At 49.5% G+C, this 19,831-nt stretch overlaps 10 protein-coding genes across 10 annotated transcripts; 6 read left to right on the forward strand and 4 right to left on the reverse strand.

Annotated features, from left to right (window-relative positions):
- Positions 1-427: 427 nt before the first annotated feature.
- Positions 428-1,249, forward strand: N7520_007359 (riboflavin synthase; the record flags this gene model as incomplete). The annotated part of the gene is made up of 3 exons (XM_057141293.1): positions 428-458; positions 521-643; positions 702-1,249. 3 exons carry the CDS (start codon positions 428-430, stop codon positions 1,247-1,249), a joined length of 702 nt encoding a protein of 233 aa, XP_056995299.1.
- Positions 1,250-1,433: 184 nt separating this feature from the next.
- On the reverse strand, positions 1,434-2,830 carry N7520_007360 (Brix domain-containing protein; the record flags this gene model as incomplete). The annotated part of the gene is made up of 2 exons (XM_057141294.1): positions 1,434-2,579; positions 2,630-2,830. 2 exons carry the CDS (start codon positions 2,828-2,830, stop codon positions 1,434-1,436), a joined length of 1,347 nt encoding a protein of 448 aa, XP_056995300.1.
- Positions 2,831-3,046: 216 nt separating this feature from the next.
- On the forward strand, positions 3,047-4,714 carry rrp3 (RNA-dependent ATPase RRP3; the record flags this gene model as incomplete). The annotated part of the gene is made up of 6 exons (XM_057141295.1): positions 3,047-3,359; positions 3,413-3,504; positions 3,554-3,961; positions 4,022-4,153; positions 4,208-4,450; positions 4,502-4,714. 6 exons carry the CDS (start codon positions 3,047-3,049, stop codon positions 4,712-4,714), a joined length of 1,401 nt encoding a protein of 466 aa, XP_056995301.1.
- Positions 4,715-5,077: 363 nt separating this feature from the next.
- Positions 5,078-7,045, reverse strand: agm1 (phosphoacetylglucosamine mutase PCM1; the record flags this gene model as incomplete). The annotated part of the gene is made up of 6 exons (XM_057141296.1): positions 5,078-5,950; positions 6,003-6,497; positions 6,557-6,571; positions 6,638-6,782; positions 6,876-6,889; positions 6,953-7,045. The coding sequence occupies 6 exons, from the start codon at positions 7,043-7,045 to the stop codon at positions 5,078-5,080; spliced, it is 1,635 nt and encodes a 544-aa protein (XP_056995302.1).
- A 481-nt stretch (positions 7,046-7,526) lies between these two features.
- On the reverse strand, positions 7,527-8,699 carry N7520_007363 (PGAP3/PER1 family protein; the record flags this gene model as incomplete). Its single annotated transcript, XM_057141297.1, has 4 exons — positions 7,527-7,581; positions 7,654-8,428; positions 8,484-8,526; positions 8,577-8,699. 4 exons carry the CDS (start codon positions 8,697-8,699, stop codon positions 7,527-7,529), a joined length of 996 nt encoding a protein of 331 aa, XP_056995303.1.
- A 719-nt stretch (positions 8,700-9,418) lies between these two features.
- Positions 9,419-10,853, forward strand: rmtA (protein-arginine omega-N methyltransferase HMT1; the record flags this gene model as incomplete). Its single annotated transcript, XM_057141298.1, has 7 exons — positions 9,419-9,516; positions 9,587-9,600; positions 9,677-9,696; positions 9,762-9,871; positions 9,936-10,267; positions 10,322-10,793; positions 10,847-10,853. 7 exons carry the CDS (start codon positions 9,419-9,421, stop codon positions 10,851-10,853), a joined length of 1,053 nt encoding a protein of 350 aa, XP_056995304.1.
- A 537-nt stretch (positions 10,854-11,390) lies between these two features.
- On the forward strand, positions 11,391-12,539 carry N7520_007365 (putative peroxisomal dehydratase; the record flags this gene model as incomplete). The annotated part of the gene is made up of 5 exons (XM_057141299.1): positions 11,391-11,510; positions 11,553-11,610; positions 11,670-11,990; positions 12,041-12,134; positions 12,194-12,539. 5 exons carry the CDS (start codon positions 11,391-11,393, stop codon positions 12,537-12,539), a joined length of 939 nt encoding a protein of 312 aa, XP_056995305.1.
- A 519-nt stretch (positions 12,540-13,058) lies between these two features.
- N7520_007366 (putative trimethyllysine dioxygenase TmlH) lies at positions 13,059-15,107 on the forward strand (the record flags this gene model as incomplete). The annotated part of the gene is made up of 11 exons (XM_057141300.1): positions 13,059-13,100; positions 13,166-13,425; positions 13,474-13,491; positions 13,548-13,614; positions 13,678-13,738; positions 13,797-13,908; positions 13,964-14,066; positions 14,129-14,228; positions 14,278-14,766; positions 14,823-14,894; positions 14,956-15,107. Coding segments are annotated over 11 exons (1,476 nt in total), but the record flags the coding sequence as incomplete, so codon positions are not given.
- A 459-nt stretch (positions 15,108-15,566) lies between these two features.
- On the forward strand, positions 15,567-17,091 carry N7520_007367 (proteasome regulatory particle base subunit RPT5; the record flags this gene model as incomplete). The annotated part of the gene is made up of 3 exons (XM_057141301.1): positions 15,567-15,880; positions 15,958-16,373; positions 16,433-17,091. 3 exons carry the CDS (start codon positions 15,567-15,569, stop codon positions 17,089-17,091), a joined length of 1,389 nt encoding a protein of 462 aa, XP_056995307.1.
- Positions 17,092-17,502: 411 nt separating this feature from the next.
- N7520_007368 (glutamine--tRNA ligase) lies at positions 17,503-19,461 on the reverse strand (the record flags this gene model as incomplete). The annotated part of the gene is made up of 1 exon (XM_057141302.1): positions 17,503-19,461. The coding sequence occupies one exon, from the start codon at positions 19,459-19,461 to the stop codon at positions 17,503-17,505; it is 1,959 nt and encodes a 652-aa protein (XP_056995308.1).
- Positions 19,462-19,831: the final 370 nt, after the last annotated feature.

Raw genomic sequence — 19,831 nt, forward strand, 5'->3', positions numbered from 1 at the left:
GGAAATGACCTAACAATAGGAACAATTGAAGTAAACACAAAAACTTACTCCTGCTAGCACTCTAGTCATATCAAGTACACGAATACCAGCCAAGGGCAGAGTACCATCTACACTCGAAGGTGCACTGGAAAAGCCCCTGCTGGAGGGCATGCGCCGCAGGGCATTGCTAGACCAAGCTAGGCCCGATCGTCGAGCGAGAACATTCAAAGAAAGTGCGACAGTCATAATGAGAACACCCAAGTATCCAGTACTTGAAAATAGCAAAAAAACAAAAACAACAAACCACTCCAACCGTGGGATCTGGGGACGTTTAAAAGCGCTAATAAGAACATGGGGAAGCTCCGTTGAAACGCCGACACCGCTCGGTGCGGAGTCCTAGGCCGAGGTCGATCACCGATTACCAACCATTTTCTCTACACACACCAAAATGTTTACAGGTCTAGTAGAGACGATTGGAAGTAAGTATTCCCATTATGAATGATGCAATTTCATCACAGCTAACGGTTTTTTTCTTACCTAGCGGTTACGGCCCTGGAGCCCCTCGATACCTCGTCAAGTGGGGGCGGGGGAACCTCTCTGACGATCTCCAACTGCGAGGAGATCTTGGGAGACGCGCACTTGGGTGATAGCATCAGCGTCAATGGTACTTAACTCCATCTTAAAGTAATCTATCTCGGAAATCTATCTAAGAAATAATCCAGGAACCTGCCTCACCGTGACCGAGTTCGACAAGACCTGGTTCAAGGTCGGAGTTGCGCCGGAGACGCTGCGCCGCACAAATCTTGGATCTCTGCAGGCTGGCTCATTTGTCAATCTCGAGCGCGCCGTCGCGGCGGATACACGGATGGGCGGACATTTCGTGCAGGGCCATGTTGATACCGTTGCGAAAATTCTTTCCGTGACACCGGACGGAAACGCCTTGACGTTCCGGCTGCAGCCGCGAGAGAGGGATATCCTGCGCTACGTTGTCGAAAAGGGATACGTTACTCTAGATGGTGCCAGTTTGACTGTTACCAAGGTTGTTGATGGTGAGGATGGCTACTGGGAGGTTATGCTTATTGCCTACACCCAGGAAAAGGTCGTTACGGCCGGGAAGAAGCCTGGTGAGGAGGTCAATGTTGAGATTGACATTGTGGGTAAATACGTTGAGAAGAGTGTCCAGGGTTACTTTGCCGGTACTGCTGGAGGTGATTTCGCTATTCTCGAGAAGATGGTGTCTCGCATTATCGACGAGAAGCTGAAGAAATAAAAACAAATACTTCATGCCCGTGATGAGGATATATTTGAAATTCAAGAAAGCATTATGCATATTTTTTTTCCGTTCAAACCATTGATACGCAAACTCCATGTACATGTACACCGGAAACCACCATGAGGCTCGTGGGTATAGATTGGGATCATTTTGTGGCCGAGTCAACAAACTAGGCACGCTCTTACTCCTCCATAGACTCATCAGAGTCAGCCCCAGCGTCAGCTTCAGGCTCGGAATCCTCATCATCATCGTCTTCTGCACCAAAGTCATCGCTGAGCCAATCGGCCTCATCATCCATCTCCTCATCCTCATCGTCGTCCTCCACCTTCTCGCCCCGGGCTCTCGCCTTAGCCTTCTCTGCCTTCTTCTTCTCAATGTTATCTCTCTGGAGCTTCTTTCTCGCCTCCTTCTCCTTCCGGCGAACAGCCCAGTTCTGATCCAGAGCCCTCTTCTCCTTCTCGGTCTTGGTCACATAGTCGTGCCACATAACACGGCCGTCACAGACACCATCCTCGACCTTCATCAATCGAAGCCTGAGGCGGGGTCCCAATTCGATCAGCTTAACGGCCCGCTTCTCCACACCGGGTGCAAGGGCAGCTTTCTTGTCGCCCTTCTCCGCAGCCTTTTGACGTTGCGCCTCACGCTTGTTGAGAACTCTCCTGGTTGCGCTCTCCTGGATCTCTACTTCGGCGTCCGTGTCCAGCTCGGTTTCACTGGCAGATGTGTAGCCCGCAGCGGAGGGGTCGAGTAGGTAATCGGCAGCATCTTCCAATTTTCCGAGATTCGGAACAGCAGCCTTCTTCTTTTCTCTGTTTCGGATTTCCTTGGGATCCAAGCGACGGATGCGTTTTGACACACCGGTCTTCTTAGTGGCGATAGCGTAGTGTCGTAGACTCAAGACATACGAGCCATCGTTCTCAGCGTCGGGCTCTCGGTTCAACAACATGACACGGCGGATGGAGTGAAGGGGGGTTGCTTGCGGGTTGATAGGAGGGAATAGGGATTGGAAGATTGTGGTGGTAAGAGTCTCGAGGCGCTTCGGCACCTTGGAGTCCTCAGTCGCATCTGGAGTGGTGAAATTGTTCATCACCAGCAGCGGTGGTGTCTTGTGGTCCTGACCTCCGCTCTGGGGGCGCTTCAATGCCCGCTCCACATCCCGGCAAAGCGAATATTTCTCGACCTGGAAATGCATAGTTGGGCCACGAGGTGTAACTGCAAGACGCATGTTGGTGTTACCGGTAGCGGACTTAGAGAAAAGCATTAAATGTGTGACACCGAGGGGTCCGGCCATCACGGTGTAATCGCGCAGTCGGTTGGATTTGCGTTCCTGTATGTACGATTAGCACAAGGATAAAGAATATTTTCCATTTGCCATACCTTCAATCGCACTGCTGTATCGGGCTCCATCATCCGTCGAACATCCTTGACCAATTGGCTAACACTGGTACCGACCTGCGAACCGCCTACTCGAATGACCATAGACTTGGGGGTCTTGTTCATGGAGTTAGCCTTGTTCGCCCCGGCGGAGGCATTTTGCGGCCGGAGGTGAGTGCGCTTCTTAACACGTGCTTTAGCCATAGTGGGCTATATGGTATCAAAGCCTTAAATGAAAATATCAAAAAAAGGGATGAATATGGGCAGCTCAAGCTCTCTGGTCTGTCTTTGATTTTTTTTTTCTCCAAAAAATCCCAGCGGAGAAGAAAGCGGAGGAACAATGTTGCGGACCCACATTAAATTATTTTGAGATCTCGACCGCAGTACAACTTTTTTTTTGGAACATCAAACTCAGCCAAGATGCCTTTAATCAAAAAACGCAAGGTTGCCGAAGAGGCGCCTGCTGTTGCTGCCGCCGCTGAAGAAAGCGATGCTGGATCTGCAGCCTCCCAGGCTGGTGACGATGTCCCGGAGGAGGTCATTGAAAAGAAATCCTTCAAGGACCTCGGAATTATGGCAGAGCTCTGCACCGCTTGCGAAAAAATGGGATACAAAGCACCCACACCGATCCAAGCCGAGTCAATCCCAGCTGCTTTGGAAGGCCGCGATATCATCGGTCTTGCGGAAACAGGTTCAGGAAAGACCGCAGCTTTCGCCCTCCCAATCCTCCAGAGTATGTTATACTAGTATCCTTGTCAGACAAACATAGACTAATATCACCTCAAGCACTCATGGACAAGCCCCAGCCATTCTACGCACTGATCATCTCGCCTACTCGAGAACTGGCCTATCAAATTTCCCTGGCCTTTGAGAACCTCGTAAGGATCAATCTTCCTCTACAACTTAACCTTTTCTAATATCTTATAGGGCTCGACAATTGGTGTCAGGACAGCAGTTCTGGTCGGTGGTATGGACATGGTTCCCCAGAGTATCGCACTAGGGAAAAAGCCCCATATCATCGTCGCAACCCCCGGGCGTCTCCTCGATCACCTCGAGAACACAAAGGGTTTCTCTCTCCGCAGCCTGAAGTACCTTTGCATGGACGAAGCCGACAGACTCCTTGACATGGACTTTGGTCCGATTCTGGACAAGATTTTGAAGGTTCTTCCTCGCGAGCGCCGAACTTTCCTCTTCTCGGCTACTCTGAGCTCCAAGGTCGAATCTCTTCAGCGTGCATCTCTTTCCAACCCGCTGCGCGTCTCTGTCTCCTCGAGCAAATACCAGACAGTCTCTACACTGCAGCAATACTTCCTTTTGAGACCTCACAAGCACAAGGTACGATTCGATTTCTTTTCTTCTTGAATTAAACCACGTTCTAACCCTAATTCCTTACAGGATGTTCACCTAATTTACCTTTTGAATGAGTTTATTGGACAAAGCGTCATCATCTTCATGCGGACTGTTCACGAAACCCAGAGAATCGCCTACCTGCTGCGTGCGCTCGGATTCCCCGCAATCCCTCTCCACGTATGTTCTGATATCTCCTGGCACATGTCCACATTTACTCTAACACCAGTCTAGGGACAACTTTCTCAATCCGCGCGTCTGGGTGCGCTCGGAAAATTCCGTTCCCGTGCTCGCGATATCCTCGTTGCCACCGATGTCGCAGCCCGTGGTCTTGATATCCCCTCCGTGGATGTTGTTCTCAACTACGATCTGCCAACAGACTCAAAGACCTACATTCACCGAGTAGGAAGAACTGCCCGTGCGGGTAAGAGTGGTGTCGCCATTTCCTTCGTTAGCCAGTATGACGTGGAGATCTGGGTAAGTCAATTATCATCACCTTTGGAAACTTGGATACTGACAATGAAATAGCAACGAATTGAAGGCGCGCTAGGAAAGGAGCTTCCTGAGTATGATGCTCAAAAGGACGAGGTAATGGTTCTAGCCGACCGAGTGAGTGAGGCACAGAGACAGGCGATCTCGCAGATGAAGGATTATGATGAAAAGCACGGCAATAAGGCCGGAAAGAAACAGTTTGGCAAGGGTAAGCGTGGTCGTGATGACATGGACAAGGAGGAGGGTTAAATTGCTTCTTCGATGGAGGTCGGATGATTTGATTGATGGCTGGCCCATCAGCCCCCTGACTTGGGAATTGTTACACGTACCATGTTTTTGTTAATGACTTGTTTCTTGTCTAATTGATCTTCCCTTTGGGAGAAAAAGTACAAATTAAAAAAATCTTCATACAGTTCGATTTACGTGTGGAAGTCTAGTTCAGAGATTATGCTCAATAAGCATAGGTATGAGTTTCATTACTGCATCAAAATGATATCGAAAGTATTTTACTGGGGCTACAGCTCCCTTTTGTTACAGGAGACCCCAGGTGCAAAACGCTGTCGTGATCTTTTGTTGCGAATCATTGTTCGCATGTCTAGGTCATTTCTTCTTTCACTGCTGGCCATCGGTGGTACCCGCCTCGCGCACGGCATTGGCGACGCGAGTAGCAAGGTCATCCGCCTCGGACCGGCTAGCAGCTTCGGCGTAGACACGGACGGCATCTTCGGTACCGCTAGCACGGGCAAAGCTGCGGCCCTTGTTGTAGCGGGACTGAAGCGACTCGATCTTGGTTTGAAGGCCGGCGGGGGACTCAAGCTTGCGCTCAGCGTCGTAAGCCTTGAAGATCGAGCGGTCGTTGACCTCGACACGGACAAGGCGAGAGGGCAGGTCGGTGTAGGTTCCCAGCCACTCCTTGGGGCTCCAGCCCTTGTGAGCGAGGATAGCCTCCACAAGCAGCATGTCGGAGAGAGCGTCACCGACAGCCTGGTTGATCAGGTCGGTGAGGGCGCGGAGAGATTCCAAAGCGTTCTTCTGGGCGGGGGATTGGGGCTCAGTGTTGTTGATAACCTTCATCGCATTCTCAGAGAAGGTGACGGTGCCGTGACCGTTAGCCTCGAAGTAGACTCCGACGTCGAATCGGAGAGCGGCGTGGTGGAGATGCTTGACACCGGTGTTTGTGCAGATGATAGGAAGCTTCAGCACCTTCTCAATGTAGTCAGTGGATGCGCCGTTGGCGTAGGCTGTCTGGACAACACCGATCTTCAGCTTCGAGGCAATACCAGCATGTTGGGCAAGGTAGCCGATGAAAGAAGCGGCGAGGGTAGCGATGCGGTCACCATCCAACAAACGGAAGACGTTGCTCTCGTCAAGGAAGTAGTAAACCAAACGGTCAGCGTCACCGTCCAGAGAGGCGCATCGGTCAAGGGCAGCAGCCTTGGAGGAAGGAGGGGCACGCTGCTTTGTCTTGACATAGTCGGCACCGCACTGAATATAGTCAGTGGTTAGACGCTCATATGGTGTCGGAAAAGGAACATACATCAAAGTTCAGGCTGTCGGGATTGATCACGTCATCGTTGATCACCTTAATATCAATGCTGGAGTCCAGGTACTTGATCAGCTCTCGCAGCTTAGGGCCACCGACACCGTTGGCGCAATCGACAGTCAAGGATCCCTGGATTTTAACTCCCCGCATGACCTTCTTGAAAGACTGCGCGAGCTTCTCGTAGTAACCCTGTTCAGATGGCTCTCCGTACGCGTATTGTGTTCCGAGGGTGTTCTTGCAACGCACGACGTAGTGGAGCTGAGGGGTGGTCATGTACTTGAAGTCGATGAACTCGACCTCGGTTGCGGTCATGGCGGCGCTGAGCACACCCACGAGACGAGAGCCAGAGGCACGAGTGTCGCGAGCAAACACGACGCGGGCCTGGTTGGTAACCTTGACATCGATCTCCTTCACAAGGTCATCGTAAACGTCGGCAATAGACTCCAACGGGGCGTTGGCCAGTCGGGTTGCGTATGTCTCCCACTCGGCCTAAACAGGAAGGTGAGCTTGAGAAATCAATTTAGTTGTAAAATGAACATCGGTCTTACTTCGAGCATCTCACCCTATTGATTCCAAGTGCGTTAGAAAAGCTCCGTTGGAAAAATATCACATGGTCGCGGGTTTCTTACCATGGGGTCAACCAGCTTAACTCCATTGTCCTCTGCAGGGTTGTGACTCGCAGTCACCATAACACCGATCCATTGGCCGCTAAGCTTCTTGGAGCGCAAGCCAGCCAGCAGGCCTACAGCAAAGACAACAGTGTTGAGGAGGTCACTATGAGGCCATAGTAGTCAGCAAAAACCGACGTCAACAATTGATGATCGCGGGGGTATGTGGAGACGAGGCTGATTTGTTGACAGAACTCACGCTTTCATGCGAAACTGTGGCAAAGTACTCTTGTTAGATAAAGCTACTGATAAGATCCATATAGTAGTGCGACTTACTCCTGCGGTACCATATTCGAAAACCTTTCCCTCAGGTTTTGTGTACTGCAGCGCAGCTTCGGAGATTGCTTTCTTGACAGCCGGAGAGGCCATTGTGGCGCGCTGCGATCAAACTGGGACCTGAACGAAGTGAAAGGACGTAATTTGGCACAAAGAAAAGCGCAACAAGTAAAGTATTTTGAAGGAAGGGTTGTGGGAGAGTTAACATGAAACCAAGAAAAGAAACAAAGAAACGAGGGGCTCAGAGTGAGACACCGGCTTAATGCGACGACCTTAGCGGTGAGCCAATGGCGGGGAAACAAAGTCAGGTACAAACAACAACTAATCAGTCCGTGGCAATAACAACTTACACCAGCTCTCATGGACGGAAATTACTTTTTCTTTTGCGCTCACGTACATCTTGGAAGTGGGGAGGGATAAGATACAATGTTGACTGATTATTACTACTGTAGCAACCTCATGGGTCGACTGAAACCTCCAGGGTTCCATTGTTATACACCTCAAATTAAATAACCTCTTCTCTTTCACTGAATTTTGCGGTCATAGATGTGACAGATTCTATTCCCACCTTATTCTACGCCTTGAGTCTGTGGCTTGCAATGTCATCTTGCGTATCCTTGATCAGGAAACTGTCGGGCAGAAGCGATGCATTAGTTAATGCACGGTCAAAAACACACAAAACGATGAAGCGAGGGACTTACGAATACCACCAAGCTGTGGGGACCACAGTACCCAAATGCCAGAGACTATGCGCGTCGATCAATCCATGCCACGGAGCAAAGTCAAGCAACTCCAAGCTCATAGCCAGAATGATCCACGCCACAATCATACCAGGCCAAGCAGTCCAAGACTTGAGGTATTTCTGATACCGGAAGATACTGAACCCGGTCCATAGCAGGTTCTGGATGATACCGACCACAACATTGGCTGCCATGTTGTATGTGTAATCCCAGGACCAGAAGCTAAGATAAGAGACATGCATGGTGTACAGAAGTAGACAGATGACTGTCCAAAGCCGACGCAAGGTGGGGCGGTGCTGCGGGTATTCAAGGTCTAAACGCAGAATCCGGATTACGGCCAGGTAGAGACCGAAAAGGACACTTGCACCAGCAGCCCAATAGTCTAGCTTCTCCGTGATAGGAAAATCCCTAGTGTGGAACAGCATACTGAACGTCCAACTAGCCAGTCCAATATAACCAAACATCATGTAGTATGGCCGGAGCGAGTGCCATGCAGGAATATTTTCCTGGATCCGGGACATGCCGTGCCAGTGAGCGGCAAAGTTGAAAAAGGAGAAGAGCACAGAGAAGGGCTCTTGCATCCCCAGGAGACGGCGGAAGGGCCATTTGCCGTGGAATTGGACGATCGGATTCAACATTGGGGGGTCACGAGAAACTCGCTTGTCGGTAATGACATGTTGACAGGTATAGTCGCATTCAGCCGGGCAGGTCCATAATAACAAGCGGTGGTGCAGAGCTACAGATGGTCAGAATGACAGTTTGTGAAAGCAGTAGGGATGAGTAAGTCTTACGTAGCACTGAGTTTCCAGAATTGCAATTCTCGGTTTTACAAACCTGGGAAAGTTAGCCGTGAAGGGGGCCTCTTGATGGGCAGGGAAACTTACCTCGACACATTCTTTGAAATCGGGGAGATGATCACCTAGGGAAGCCGAGGACTGGGCGATAAGGCAGGCTAAAAGAACAATGGTGAGAGTGAAAATGTTCACTCGGCAGGCAACCAAATTCATGATGGTCTGTAACTTTTGGCGTGACACGCGTCAGCATGGAGGAAGGGTCAGTTGGGCGGAGCTCCGGGCGGACTGGTGATCACTCGCGGTATAGTCTTGGCATGACAGCATGGCTTGGATTTTAGTATTTGGCTTCAAATAGATGGTACCTTCACACAAGCGTATATCTGTTGAAATCGCTAGTACTGGCAGCTTCAGAAAACGATAGTCTTAAGTTGTGGACTACTCATATATTGGTGGTTCAAACAATTTCCATGTACATTACTGCAGACTCTCTCAATGTTTGCGTTGAGATAGTTTGCCCTATCTACGCAATTTGCTACATACTAGTAATGAATCAATCTTCTGAAGCCTATTAACTATTTTTCGCCTTAGCCGCCCTTCTAGTATACCCCAGATCCCCTAAACTTTCACCCTCATCACCATGTCTAGTGATTCTTGAACTTTTTGTTATTGTATTGAAATCGGATAGCCCTATGTAGATCCCGTGACAGGGTTCTAATCAACATGTGACTCTTATCAGCATGTGATTTTCACCAAAATGAGCCTAGTATGGTAGTAGGCGGGGAGATTTTTTTGAAAAAGCTTGGCAGTTTGGAACTCCCAGAAAAAAAAGTCGCGGCGCAACTTGCTTGGTCTTTCACTTGGACCCTCTTCCTTTTTCTTCTTTTTTTCAGTTCATTCTCCTTGAACTCCCCATTATCATATCCATTATCAGAATGAGTGGATCCGCAGCCTCTCAACCCGAGGGGGTTATCTCCAGCAGCGCTGATCGCATGGTTGGCATGGAGCACGCCGAAGTTCGCTACTTCACCAGGTATGTTTCCCCTGATATCTTGTCTAGACGATGCAAATTGGACAAAAGAGGCTAATTGATATCAACACAGCTATGATCACCACGGTAAATATTTATACATCCACTGTCCTCGATAGTCTGGTGGCAAGTTACTGACGATCCTTGTTTTATTCTTGAACAGGTATCCACGAGGAGATGCTGGTAAGTCGAGAACTCTAACGTCTTTGTGAGTTGGATCAAATACTAACCGAAGGCTGTCTATCTAGAAAGACGATGTCCGCACTCGTTCTTACCGTGATTCCATCTACCAGAACCGCCACATCTTCAAGGACAAAGTTGTTCTCGATGTTGGCTGCGGTACCGGTATCCTGAGCATGTATGTGCAACAGACATGAAACCCTTTGTTACCTATCAGCCATACTGATATATACATTCAACAGGTTCGCTGCTCGCGCCGGTGCCAAGCACGTCATTGGTGTGGACATGTCCTCCATCATTGAGAAGGCCAAGGAGATTGTCGCCGTTAACGGCTTGTCCGACAAGATTACTCTTCTCCAGGGCAAGATGGAGGAGGTTCACCTCCCCTTCCCCAAGGTTGATATCATCATCTCCGAGTGGATGGGTTACTTCCTCCTCTACGAGTCCATGTTGGACACTGTCCTGTACGCTCGTGACACTTACCTTGCCGAGGGTGGCAAGATCTTCCCTGACAAGGCCACTATGTACGTCGCTGCCATTGAGGACGGCGACTACAAGGATGACAAGATCGGATGTAGGTCACTTCTGTAATTTTGATATATTCACCACAGTACTAATCTGATCCCAGTCTGGGACAACGTTTACGGCTTTGACTACAGCCCCATGAAGAAGATCGCCCTCACCGAGCCCCTCGTCGACACCGTTGAGATGAAGGCCCTTGTGACCGACCCTTGCCCTATCATCACCTTCGATCTGAACACCGTCACTGCCGCCGACCTTGCGTTCCGCGTGCCCTACAATCTCACTGCCAAGCGCAGTGACTTCATCCACGCTATGATCTCCTGGTTCGACATTGAGTTCAGCGCCTGCCACAAGCCCATCTACTTCTCTACCGGCCCCCACGCCAAGTACACTCACTGGAAGCAAACTGTCTTTTACCTCCGTGACGTGCTTACCATCGAGGAGGGTGAGCAGGTCTCTGGCTGGATCGAGAACCGTCCCAACGACAAGAACAAGCGGGACCTGGACATCGACCTCTCTTACAAGTTTGAGATTAACGACCCTACTCGCTCCGCTGAGGGCAGCTGCTCCTACCGCATGTGAGTTTTATCAATTGATCTGTTTCCAAGATTATATACTGACATGTCTATAGGTGCTAAATTTTGTTTTCCTTCTCTTTTGTTCGTTCATTCGACGCAGTTGCACGTTTTCGGGAAAATGTTCCGTTGCCAACGCAATGCGGCATAGCATGGGTAAGGATCTACACAGGGCTATTTAACATGGCTCCGGCCTCGTTTTTTTCACTGGCGTTTTTTCATCTGGGTGGCAGGTAAAAGGCATTACTATGGCGCGATATGGAGAGATATTTTGAAGCTCCTCGACATCTGGAATTTCCGTGTAGATACCCCGAGTCGATGCTTATTCTAGCAGCTCTTCCCATGTCTCTAAAGTAATTAACCTTGTTTTTTTTCTCTTTCTTCATTCCACTATCCACATTAAATCCACACTAAGCCCTGAAAAGAAAGTGCGAAATGATGCCAAGCAGATGGCGCGTCGTCGGTAATTACGGGAACAAATCACTATCAGATCCTCGGCTCAGGGTCGCCCCGCAATTGTCAATCCTACTTTAGCTTTGCCCCTTCGTCTCCTTTACTTCGTTAAATCTCTACACTTTCATATTGTACTTGATTCAAAACATGTCTGCCCCTGGAGCTGGTCACGAATTTCCTCCCCAAGATGTCTCTTGGCAGAAGCGCGATGTCTTACTCTTCGCCAACAGCATTGGCTGCAAAGCTGACGAGCTTCAGTTCCTCTACGTAGGTCCACTTGGCTAATTATTCTGTCGAGTTTTCTAACAGTTCTTGCAGGAGTTACACCCTAACTTCTCTGTCTTCCCGACTTACCCGCTCATTCTTCGTATGTAACGCATCACATGGAATCAAGGGTTAGCCACTAACTAACATGTAATCCTTCAGCTTTTAAGCTCACCGATCAGGAAGTGACTGATTTCTATGCACGCCAAAAGGCCACCCACATTCCTGGTGTTCCGAAGCTAGATCACCGCCACGGTGTCGATGGCCAGCGTAAGATTACTGTCCTGAAGCCCCTCCCTCCTACTAGCGCTGGACGGAAGTTCGAACTGCGCAGCAAGGTCATCGGTGTCTATGACAAGGGCAAGCCCGGTACTGTCATTGAGACAGAGCAATCCATTGTGGACAAAGAAAACGGCGAGGTTTACTCCAAGGTCCTGTCTAGTGGTTTCCTAGTTGGACAGGGTAACTGGGGCGGTCCTAAAGGTCAGCTGAATATCTAATGTCAGCAAAAGAAAGTACTCACAATCCTCCAGGTCCCGCTACTGTCAACTTCCCCCCTCCCGAGGGAAAGACTCCCGATGCTGTGCACGTCGTCCAGACTAACATGGAGACCGCACACTTGTACCGGTACTGACCTAAACCGATACTAATGACTATTCTACATGATATACTAATAATCTACCTAGACTGAACGGAGACTACAACCCTCTCCACGCCACCCCAGAGCCAGGCCAGAAAATGGGCTTCGGCGGTATCATTATTCACGGTCTGTTCAGCTGGAACTCCTCTGCACATGGTATTCTACGCCTCCTGGGTGGTGGGGATCCGGCGAACCTGAAGGAATTCCAGGCTCGCTTCGCGTCGCCTGTTCGTCCCGGTGATAAGTTGACGACTGAGATCTGGCGCCTCGGTAATGCGGGAGCCGATGGCTTTGAGGAGATTCGCTTTGTTACCAAGAACCAACATGGTAAGGCTGTTTTGAGCAATGGGCGCTGTTTGTTGAAGGTTACTAGCCCTAAGAGCAAGCTGTGAATATGTGCAAATTTATATAGTCTATACAGCAACAATACTCACTATAAATTTTCGGTCACTTCGATAAAGTGTATCTGCTACTGATCAAGCCAATTTAGAAATTATCATCATTTTACCTTTTGTTTCGTTCACATCTTTCGGTATAAATCTGTTTGCCTTCATCAAAGCATGACGCCGATGGTTGTATGGTACATCTTTCAATATTAGGAAAGCCTTATAATGGCATCAAAATGCTTCCCCCAATAAAATGATAGTTCAAATAACCTCGAAAAGTCAAAAATGCAACAACCCCAGTTCCCCTCATGTCCACGTGACATTCCCGAGCTTGGATGCGGAGTCCGACATTTCCCCAGATAGCACCACCAATTGTTCAGCATAAGACGCTCAATTGTCCTCCAGCTCCCGAAATGAGCTTCCTCAAAACCATGGCTATCAGGCCAGCTATGTCATGGAATAACCATCTGTTTGTAGAACCCTATCACAAGCTGCAAAGGAACCTCGGCTAATGTTTTGACCAGAACATCACTCACCCGCCTGCGAGCCCCGCAACGGAGTAGCATGGTATGTTTTTGATGAAATTAACACCACAAAATGTATGAACTAAGCAGATATCTGCATCTCAGCAGATAGCTGCTCCTCGAGGGTCTGGAAATGTTCTTCTACGTTGGATCTCGAATGGACAGACTCCCCAAAGCGAATTTCTCAAGAACAAGACCCAACGGCCAAAACGTGAAGTTCCAGAGATCCCAGACGAGGCAAGGAACTCAGTTATCCTGGAGCAGTTTGACAACGAAGCGGATGTCCGAAGCGCTTTTTGGAGATACTCTAAAGGGTATTTTGTGCTCAAAGGAAAAGGTGCTCAGGACAAGAAGCCCTTTTTAACTTTGTAAGTACGTCAGATCAAGTTGAGTTTCAAGATCTAACTCTGCTATAGTGGAAAGTTTGCTCTCAGGTGGGCTTTGTTAGGATTCCACGTCTTGGAACTAATATTGATGATTTTACCAACAGAGAAAACTGCCAATGTCACAAATGTGTTCATCCAGACACGAGACAGAAAACCCTTGACACTTTCTCAGTATGTATAGAATATACAAAATGCCTGACAAGATCCACGACAAAGCTGACATGATAACTTCAGATCCCGGAGGATGTCGACGTGACATATATCGAACCGGGTGCCACAACTGTTAAAATTGGCTGTAGGTGTTTGAGCTAGAGGCCAGCTTAGGTGGATATCAGTCTATTAACCAAATTTAGGGTCCGATGGCCATGAAGGTCTCTACTCGTGGGACTGGCTTGTGGCACACCAGAATATTCATCGTTTTGAAACTGCCCAGCCAAGCTCACGCTTTCCGCCATTGAGAACCAGGTACGGTCTCTTTCTGCAATTTATGTGACCACTTGATTCTCATCCTATATTCTAGGACTATTCGTGAGCATGATGCTGGAAATTCCGATTATCCAACGATCCTATACCAAGACGTGATGTCAAGGGATGATGCTATGTTAGAGTGGCTGCGCAAAATTGTAAGTTTGCCATAGACTTAGTCACCATATATGAAGATACTGATATTGGCTGCTCTCGATAGTACTCGGTAGGGTTTTGCTTTATCAAAGGTGTTCCAGTTGACCCCGAGGCAACGAAGCAATTGATTGAGCGGATTGCGTTCATCCGACACACTCATTATGGTATTTGTCTCCCATTAACGTGCGCTTATCTCATTCTAATACATGTCAGGTGGTTTTTGGGATTTTACTGCCGATTTGACATTCAAGGATACGGCATATACCAATGAGGCTCTTGGTGGACACACCGACAACACCTATTTCACCGATCCTGCAAGACTCCAACTCTTCCATTTGTTATCACACACCGATGGTAGCGGAGGAGAAAGCTTACTGGTAGATGGACTCGCGGCTGCTCGCAAGTTAAGGAAAGAAAGCCCCGAGGATTATGTTGCCTTGACCAGGGAAAGACATTCATGGCATTCAAGCGGTAACGAAGACGTCTGCATTCAGCCGTCCTTCCGCGCTCCTGTTCTCTCTATCCACCCTGACTATCAAAGGGTATACCAAGTCCGTTGGAACAACTACGATCGCGCGCCAAAGAGCGATTGGTCACTCGTGGCTCAGGATCGCTGGTATGGGGCGGCTAGGCGCTTTAACAAGATTCTCAATGAACAGAACAGACAAATCTGGACTCAGCTGGAGCCGGGTATGGCTTTGAGTAAGTATTATCATCTTATCAAACAAAAAGCTGCCATCTGACTTTATGTTCGCCAGTCTTTGACAATTGGAGAATGTTGCATGGTCGCGCTGAGTTCACTGGAAAGCGCAGGATGTGTGGTGGCTACGGTATGTGATAGACGAGAAAACAGCCAGCAAAACTGAGCTATATCGCTAACAATTTCAACAGTGAATAATGACGATTTTATCTCACGACTCCGACTACTACAACTTGGCCGAGAGAAGGTTTTGAACAGCCTAGGAAGTTTCAAACAAGATCATCCGTTGGGTTCCAACACGAAGTCTTCCCGTGAAAATGGCCAATTTCATTATTTTGTGTAGTCTGCTACAATAATCTCAATGAAATCTGCCCTTCTTACCTTTCATCTATAAGAAAAGTGTGCTTAAGGTGTGCAAGAACTATATACATTGAAGGAGATAATGAATGATGATACAGAACTCGAAACAATATAAATGTGTCGTTTCAAGTTATCCCCAGGCGGATAAAAGGCAGAGATGGCATAAAAAGTCACTTCAGAGTCTATGCTTCGCAATAGAAAAGCAGAATAAAATGTCGAATATGAGGCAGATGGATCAAAGTAGAAACCGTTCGGTGTTGATATTCATCACGTGATTTACTGACGTTGTTGGAGCTCGGCCACACCTAAGCTCTTCGTCAACCTTCTACCTCCCCAGTTCCACCTTCAACCTATCCTCTCCGAACCAAGACACTTGCATTTTAATAGCACCTCTTTCATCCTATACAATTGTTTCTAATTCTTTGATAATCCACTACCCGTCATGTCGACCCTTGAGGACCTCGACGACCTTGAGCGCGAGACCAACGACAAGAAGCAGGACCAGGGAGATGGCAACGAGAAGAAGCCTAGTGACAACGAGGATGCCGAGATGGATGACGCCGACAAGAAGGATGAGGAAGAGGAACTGCTAGATGAGGAGATCTTGACCTCAAGCACCGCAGACATCGTCAAGCGGCGGAGGATGCTGGAGAACGAAATGCGGATTATGAAGAGCGAGTTCCAACGTTTGACACACGAGCAAAGTACAATGAGGGAGAAGGTCAAGGATAATCAAGAAAAGATTGAGAACAACAGGTACGACCCCAGTCACTTGAGATGGGTCTGGATGAGATGACAAATGCTTCATCTATGCTGACATTCACCTTACTTAGACAACTACCATACCTCGTTGGAAATGTCGTCGAGTTATTGGATCTCGATGTAGAGGCCGAAGCAGCAGAGGAGGGCGCCAACATCGACCTGGATGCCACCCGCGTGGGCAAATCCGCTGTCATCAAGACTTCCACTCGCCAGACTATTTTCCTCCCGCTTATCGGCTTGGTCGATCACGAGAAACTGAAACCCGCCGACTTGATCGGTGTCAATAAGGACTCATATCTCATCCTGGACACACTACCCGCTGAATATGACAACCGCGTGAAGGCCATGGAGGTCGACGAGAAGCCGACGGAGAAGTACACGGATATCGGTGGTCTGGACAAGCAGATTGAGGAGATCGTCGAGGCTATCGTATGGCCCATGAAGGAGGCTGAGCGATTCAAGAAGCTGGGCATCAAGGCCCCCAAGGGTAAGCTCATGACATTCAATCACTTTTTGGCAAAGCTAACCATGACCCTTGAATTACAGGTGCCTTGATGTACGGACCCCCTGGTACTGGTAAGACACTGCTGGCCCGAGCCTGTGCCGCCGAGACAAACGCAACCTTCCTCAAACTCGCCGGCCCCCAGCTGGTTCAGATGTTCATCGGAGACGGCGCCAAGCTGGTGCGTGACTGCTTCGCCCTGGCCAAGGAGAAGGCCCCCTCAATCATCTTCATCGACGAGCTGGATGCCGTTGGTACCAAACGCTTCGACTCCGAGAAGTCCGGTGACCGTGAAGTGCAGCGAACCATGCTTGAGCTTCTGAACCAGCTCGACGGCTTTGCCTCCGACGACCGTATCAAGGTCCTGGCCGCGACCAACCGTGTCGACGTCCTTGACCCTGCCCTTCTGCGTTCCGGTCGTCTGGACCGCAAGATCGAGTTCCCTCTGCCTAACGAGGAAGCCCGTGCCAACATCCTTCAGATCCACTCGCGCAAGATGTCCGTCGAGGACAGCGTTAACTGGGCTGAGTTGGCCCGGTCGACGGATGAGTTTGGTGGTGCCCAGCTCAAGGCTGTCTGTGTTGAGGCTGGTATGATTGCGCTGCGTAAGGGATTGAGCAAGATCGGCCACGAGAACTACGTCGATGCTATCTCCGAAGTCCAGGCCAAGAAGAAGGATACCAACATGGGTATCTATGTCTAAGTCTAGATTTCGTTTGTCGTTCGTCTCTTATGAGTTTTCTTTTTTCTCGTCTCGTCATGTATGTATAGTTCAAGGCAGAAATAGGCCGGTAATTCGCTATGCATGCGGGCGGTGCCTCTCAACTAAATATCATGATGACCTTAGACTGGCATGTCAAGTCTTCAAGTTCCCAATATTAATCCTGGAGACCAGACTATCAATCTACACCTGGGTATATGCCCTAGATGTTGGAAACCTTTTAGACTGACCCGATAAATGTAGCATTAGTTATTAACCCCAATGTATGAGTACATCATAAGACATTGATACAGACACGATAAGCAGTTGCAAGATGAAATATGCATGTTTCTAAACCCTAGCTGAAACGAACAAAATGCAAGACATAAACACCATCCACATCCTCATGATAGCTCAGTTCTTACCAGCATCCTTAAGCGTAACAATGCGATTCAAAATAACCTTATCATCAGTCGACTCCCGATCAACAGCATAATAAGCTGACCGAATACCCTGGAAACGAATAGAATGCTTATTATTCACAACATCATCCTCCGCCGCAGCCTTGGGCCAAGGCGCAGACTTGCTAATATCCACGAATCCAGTCTCAATCATAGCACCGTGATAGATCTGCTCAGAGTCGGGATCGATATCGGCAAGGAACCCGTCTGGGTGTGCGGAGGGATCCTCGGATTTGAAGAGCGGGTTGAAAGCGCGGACCTCAGCGCGGATGGGGCTGTTGTGGGCGGGGGACTCGGCGACCCAGTGGATGAATGTCTTGGGGCGGGGAGCAGTTTCGCCTTCGGCGGGTTTTTCGTATTTGGCGTGCACGACGGTGACGTTGCCGTTGGAGTCCTTTTCGAAGGTTGTAGCTGTGATAGGGTAGGGGACCTTGAGGAGACCGATGGTCTTGCCGGGAGCGAGGCGGAAGTAGTCTGGGGTGTCGACTTCACGGAAGTCGGAGCGCTCGATGTAGACTGTCTTGGTGAAGGGGACGTCGTGGGTGCCGAAGGCCGGGTCCTTGGAGAATGGCACATCGCACATCTCCAGGTGGTCTTCGGGAAGGTTGTCGATGACGACTTTCAAAGGCTCGAGGACGACCATCAAACGGGGGACGGTGGTCTCCAGGTACTGACGGACGCTTTGGTCGAAGCGGTGCATCTGCACGTTGGTGACGGCCTTGGTGACTCCGATTTCGTTGACGAAGTTGAGAATGGCACCGGGGGGAACACCACGGCGACGCAGGGCGATAAGGGTGTAGAGGCGAGGATCATCCCAGTCACGGACATGGCCCTCCTTAACCAGCTGGATGATCTTGCGCTTAGAGAGAACGGTTCCGGTGATGTTGAGACGGCCGTATTCGCGCTGCATAGGACGGTAGACATCGAGCTTGTCGTTGAGCCATTCGTAAGAAACACGCGAGAGCTCGAACTCCGTTGTGCACAGCGAGTGAGTAATGCCCTCAATACTATCACACAGGCAGTGCGCGAAATCGTAAGTCGGGAAACACTTAAGACCCTTGGCGTGGTGGTGCTCCTTGTCGCTCTCGGGAATGCGCCATGCGAACAAATCCCACATCTGCGGGTTGGGGTCCTCCAGATCCTGCTTCATGCGCAAAGCAGCCTCTCCGGCCTTGTACTTGCCATCGCGCATAGCACGGAACTCAGTCAAGGATTCCTCGATAGGGCGTGTGCGGTGGCTACAAGCATAGCGCTGCCCACCACGCTGACCACCCTCACCCTCACCACGCTGAGCCTTGACCTCAGCCTTGGTGCAGTGGCAGACATAGGCACCATCGCGCTTGATAAGCTCCTCGGCGAGCTCGTAAAGACGCTCGAAGTTGTCACTGGCATTTGTCTCCCGCACGGGCTTGAAACCGAGCCAGGACACGATTTCGCGAATGGCATTGTAGTATCGCTCTTCCTCTCCGGCGGGATTTGTGTCGTCGAAGCGGAGGATACACTCACCTCCATGGTGGCGCGCGAAGCCAAAGTTCACAGCAATGGCCTTGCTGTGTCCAATGTGAAGGAATCCGTTGGGCTCGGGCGGGAAACGGGTGCGGATCTTGGGATGGATGTCGGAGATGGGTCTCTCCTGGTAAACGTCGGACAGGAAACCCGTCTTGAACAGGGAATCGGGGTCGCGGGGTGCGGCGGGCTCTTTAGCCGCTTTCTGGGGCTTGGGCTGCTTCTCCTTGGTAGGCTTGGGGCCCTGCTCTTTCTTCAGCTTCTTCTCCCTCTCTCTCTGTTCCTTCTTGAGCTGCTTCTTGGAAGGTCCAGCGGGGGCGGCGGGGTCAGCAGGAGTAGCGGGAGTAGCCTCCTGAACGGCCACCTTGGGCCGTTCTGGCAAATCGACAGGCTTCGCCGGATCCATTCTGAATTATAAGTTCTCAATGGCGGGGGATATAATTTTCATGGAGGGGCTGCGATGCTTCTTATCAGTCCCCATTCGCTTATCGGGCCGATGAAACCCCGGATGAGTCATACAGTATATACTTCCGAGATAAACATCTCATATTTACACTATTGATGGGTCATATGATAGTCAATAAAGATTGAATTCCAGGGATGTGATATGGATGACGCGTCAAATGATAGGTAAGGTTTGAGTCACGGACAATTTGTTGTGTATTACCGAATAATGTACATGTAGAGAAATTGTAGGTACAGTGATGGTACAAAGTTGTACAGAGGAAAGGGAAAAAAGACAGAATGCCAACCATTACCAAACCCTCGAGGTGAGG

Source organism: Penicillium odoratum (assembly GCF_028828045.1).
Source record: "Penicillium odoratum strain IBT 22623 chromosome Unknown utg000005l_segment0_segment0, whole genome shotgun sequence".
In the NCBI taxonomy this organism is placed as follows: domain Eukaryota; kingdom Fungi; phylum Ascomycota; class Eurotiomycetes; order Eurotiales; family Aspergillaceae; genus Penicillium; species Penicillium odoratum.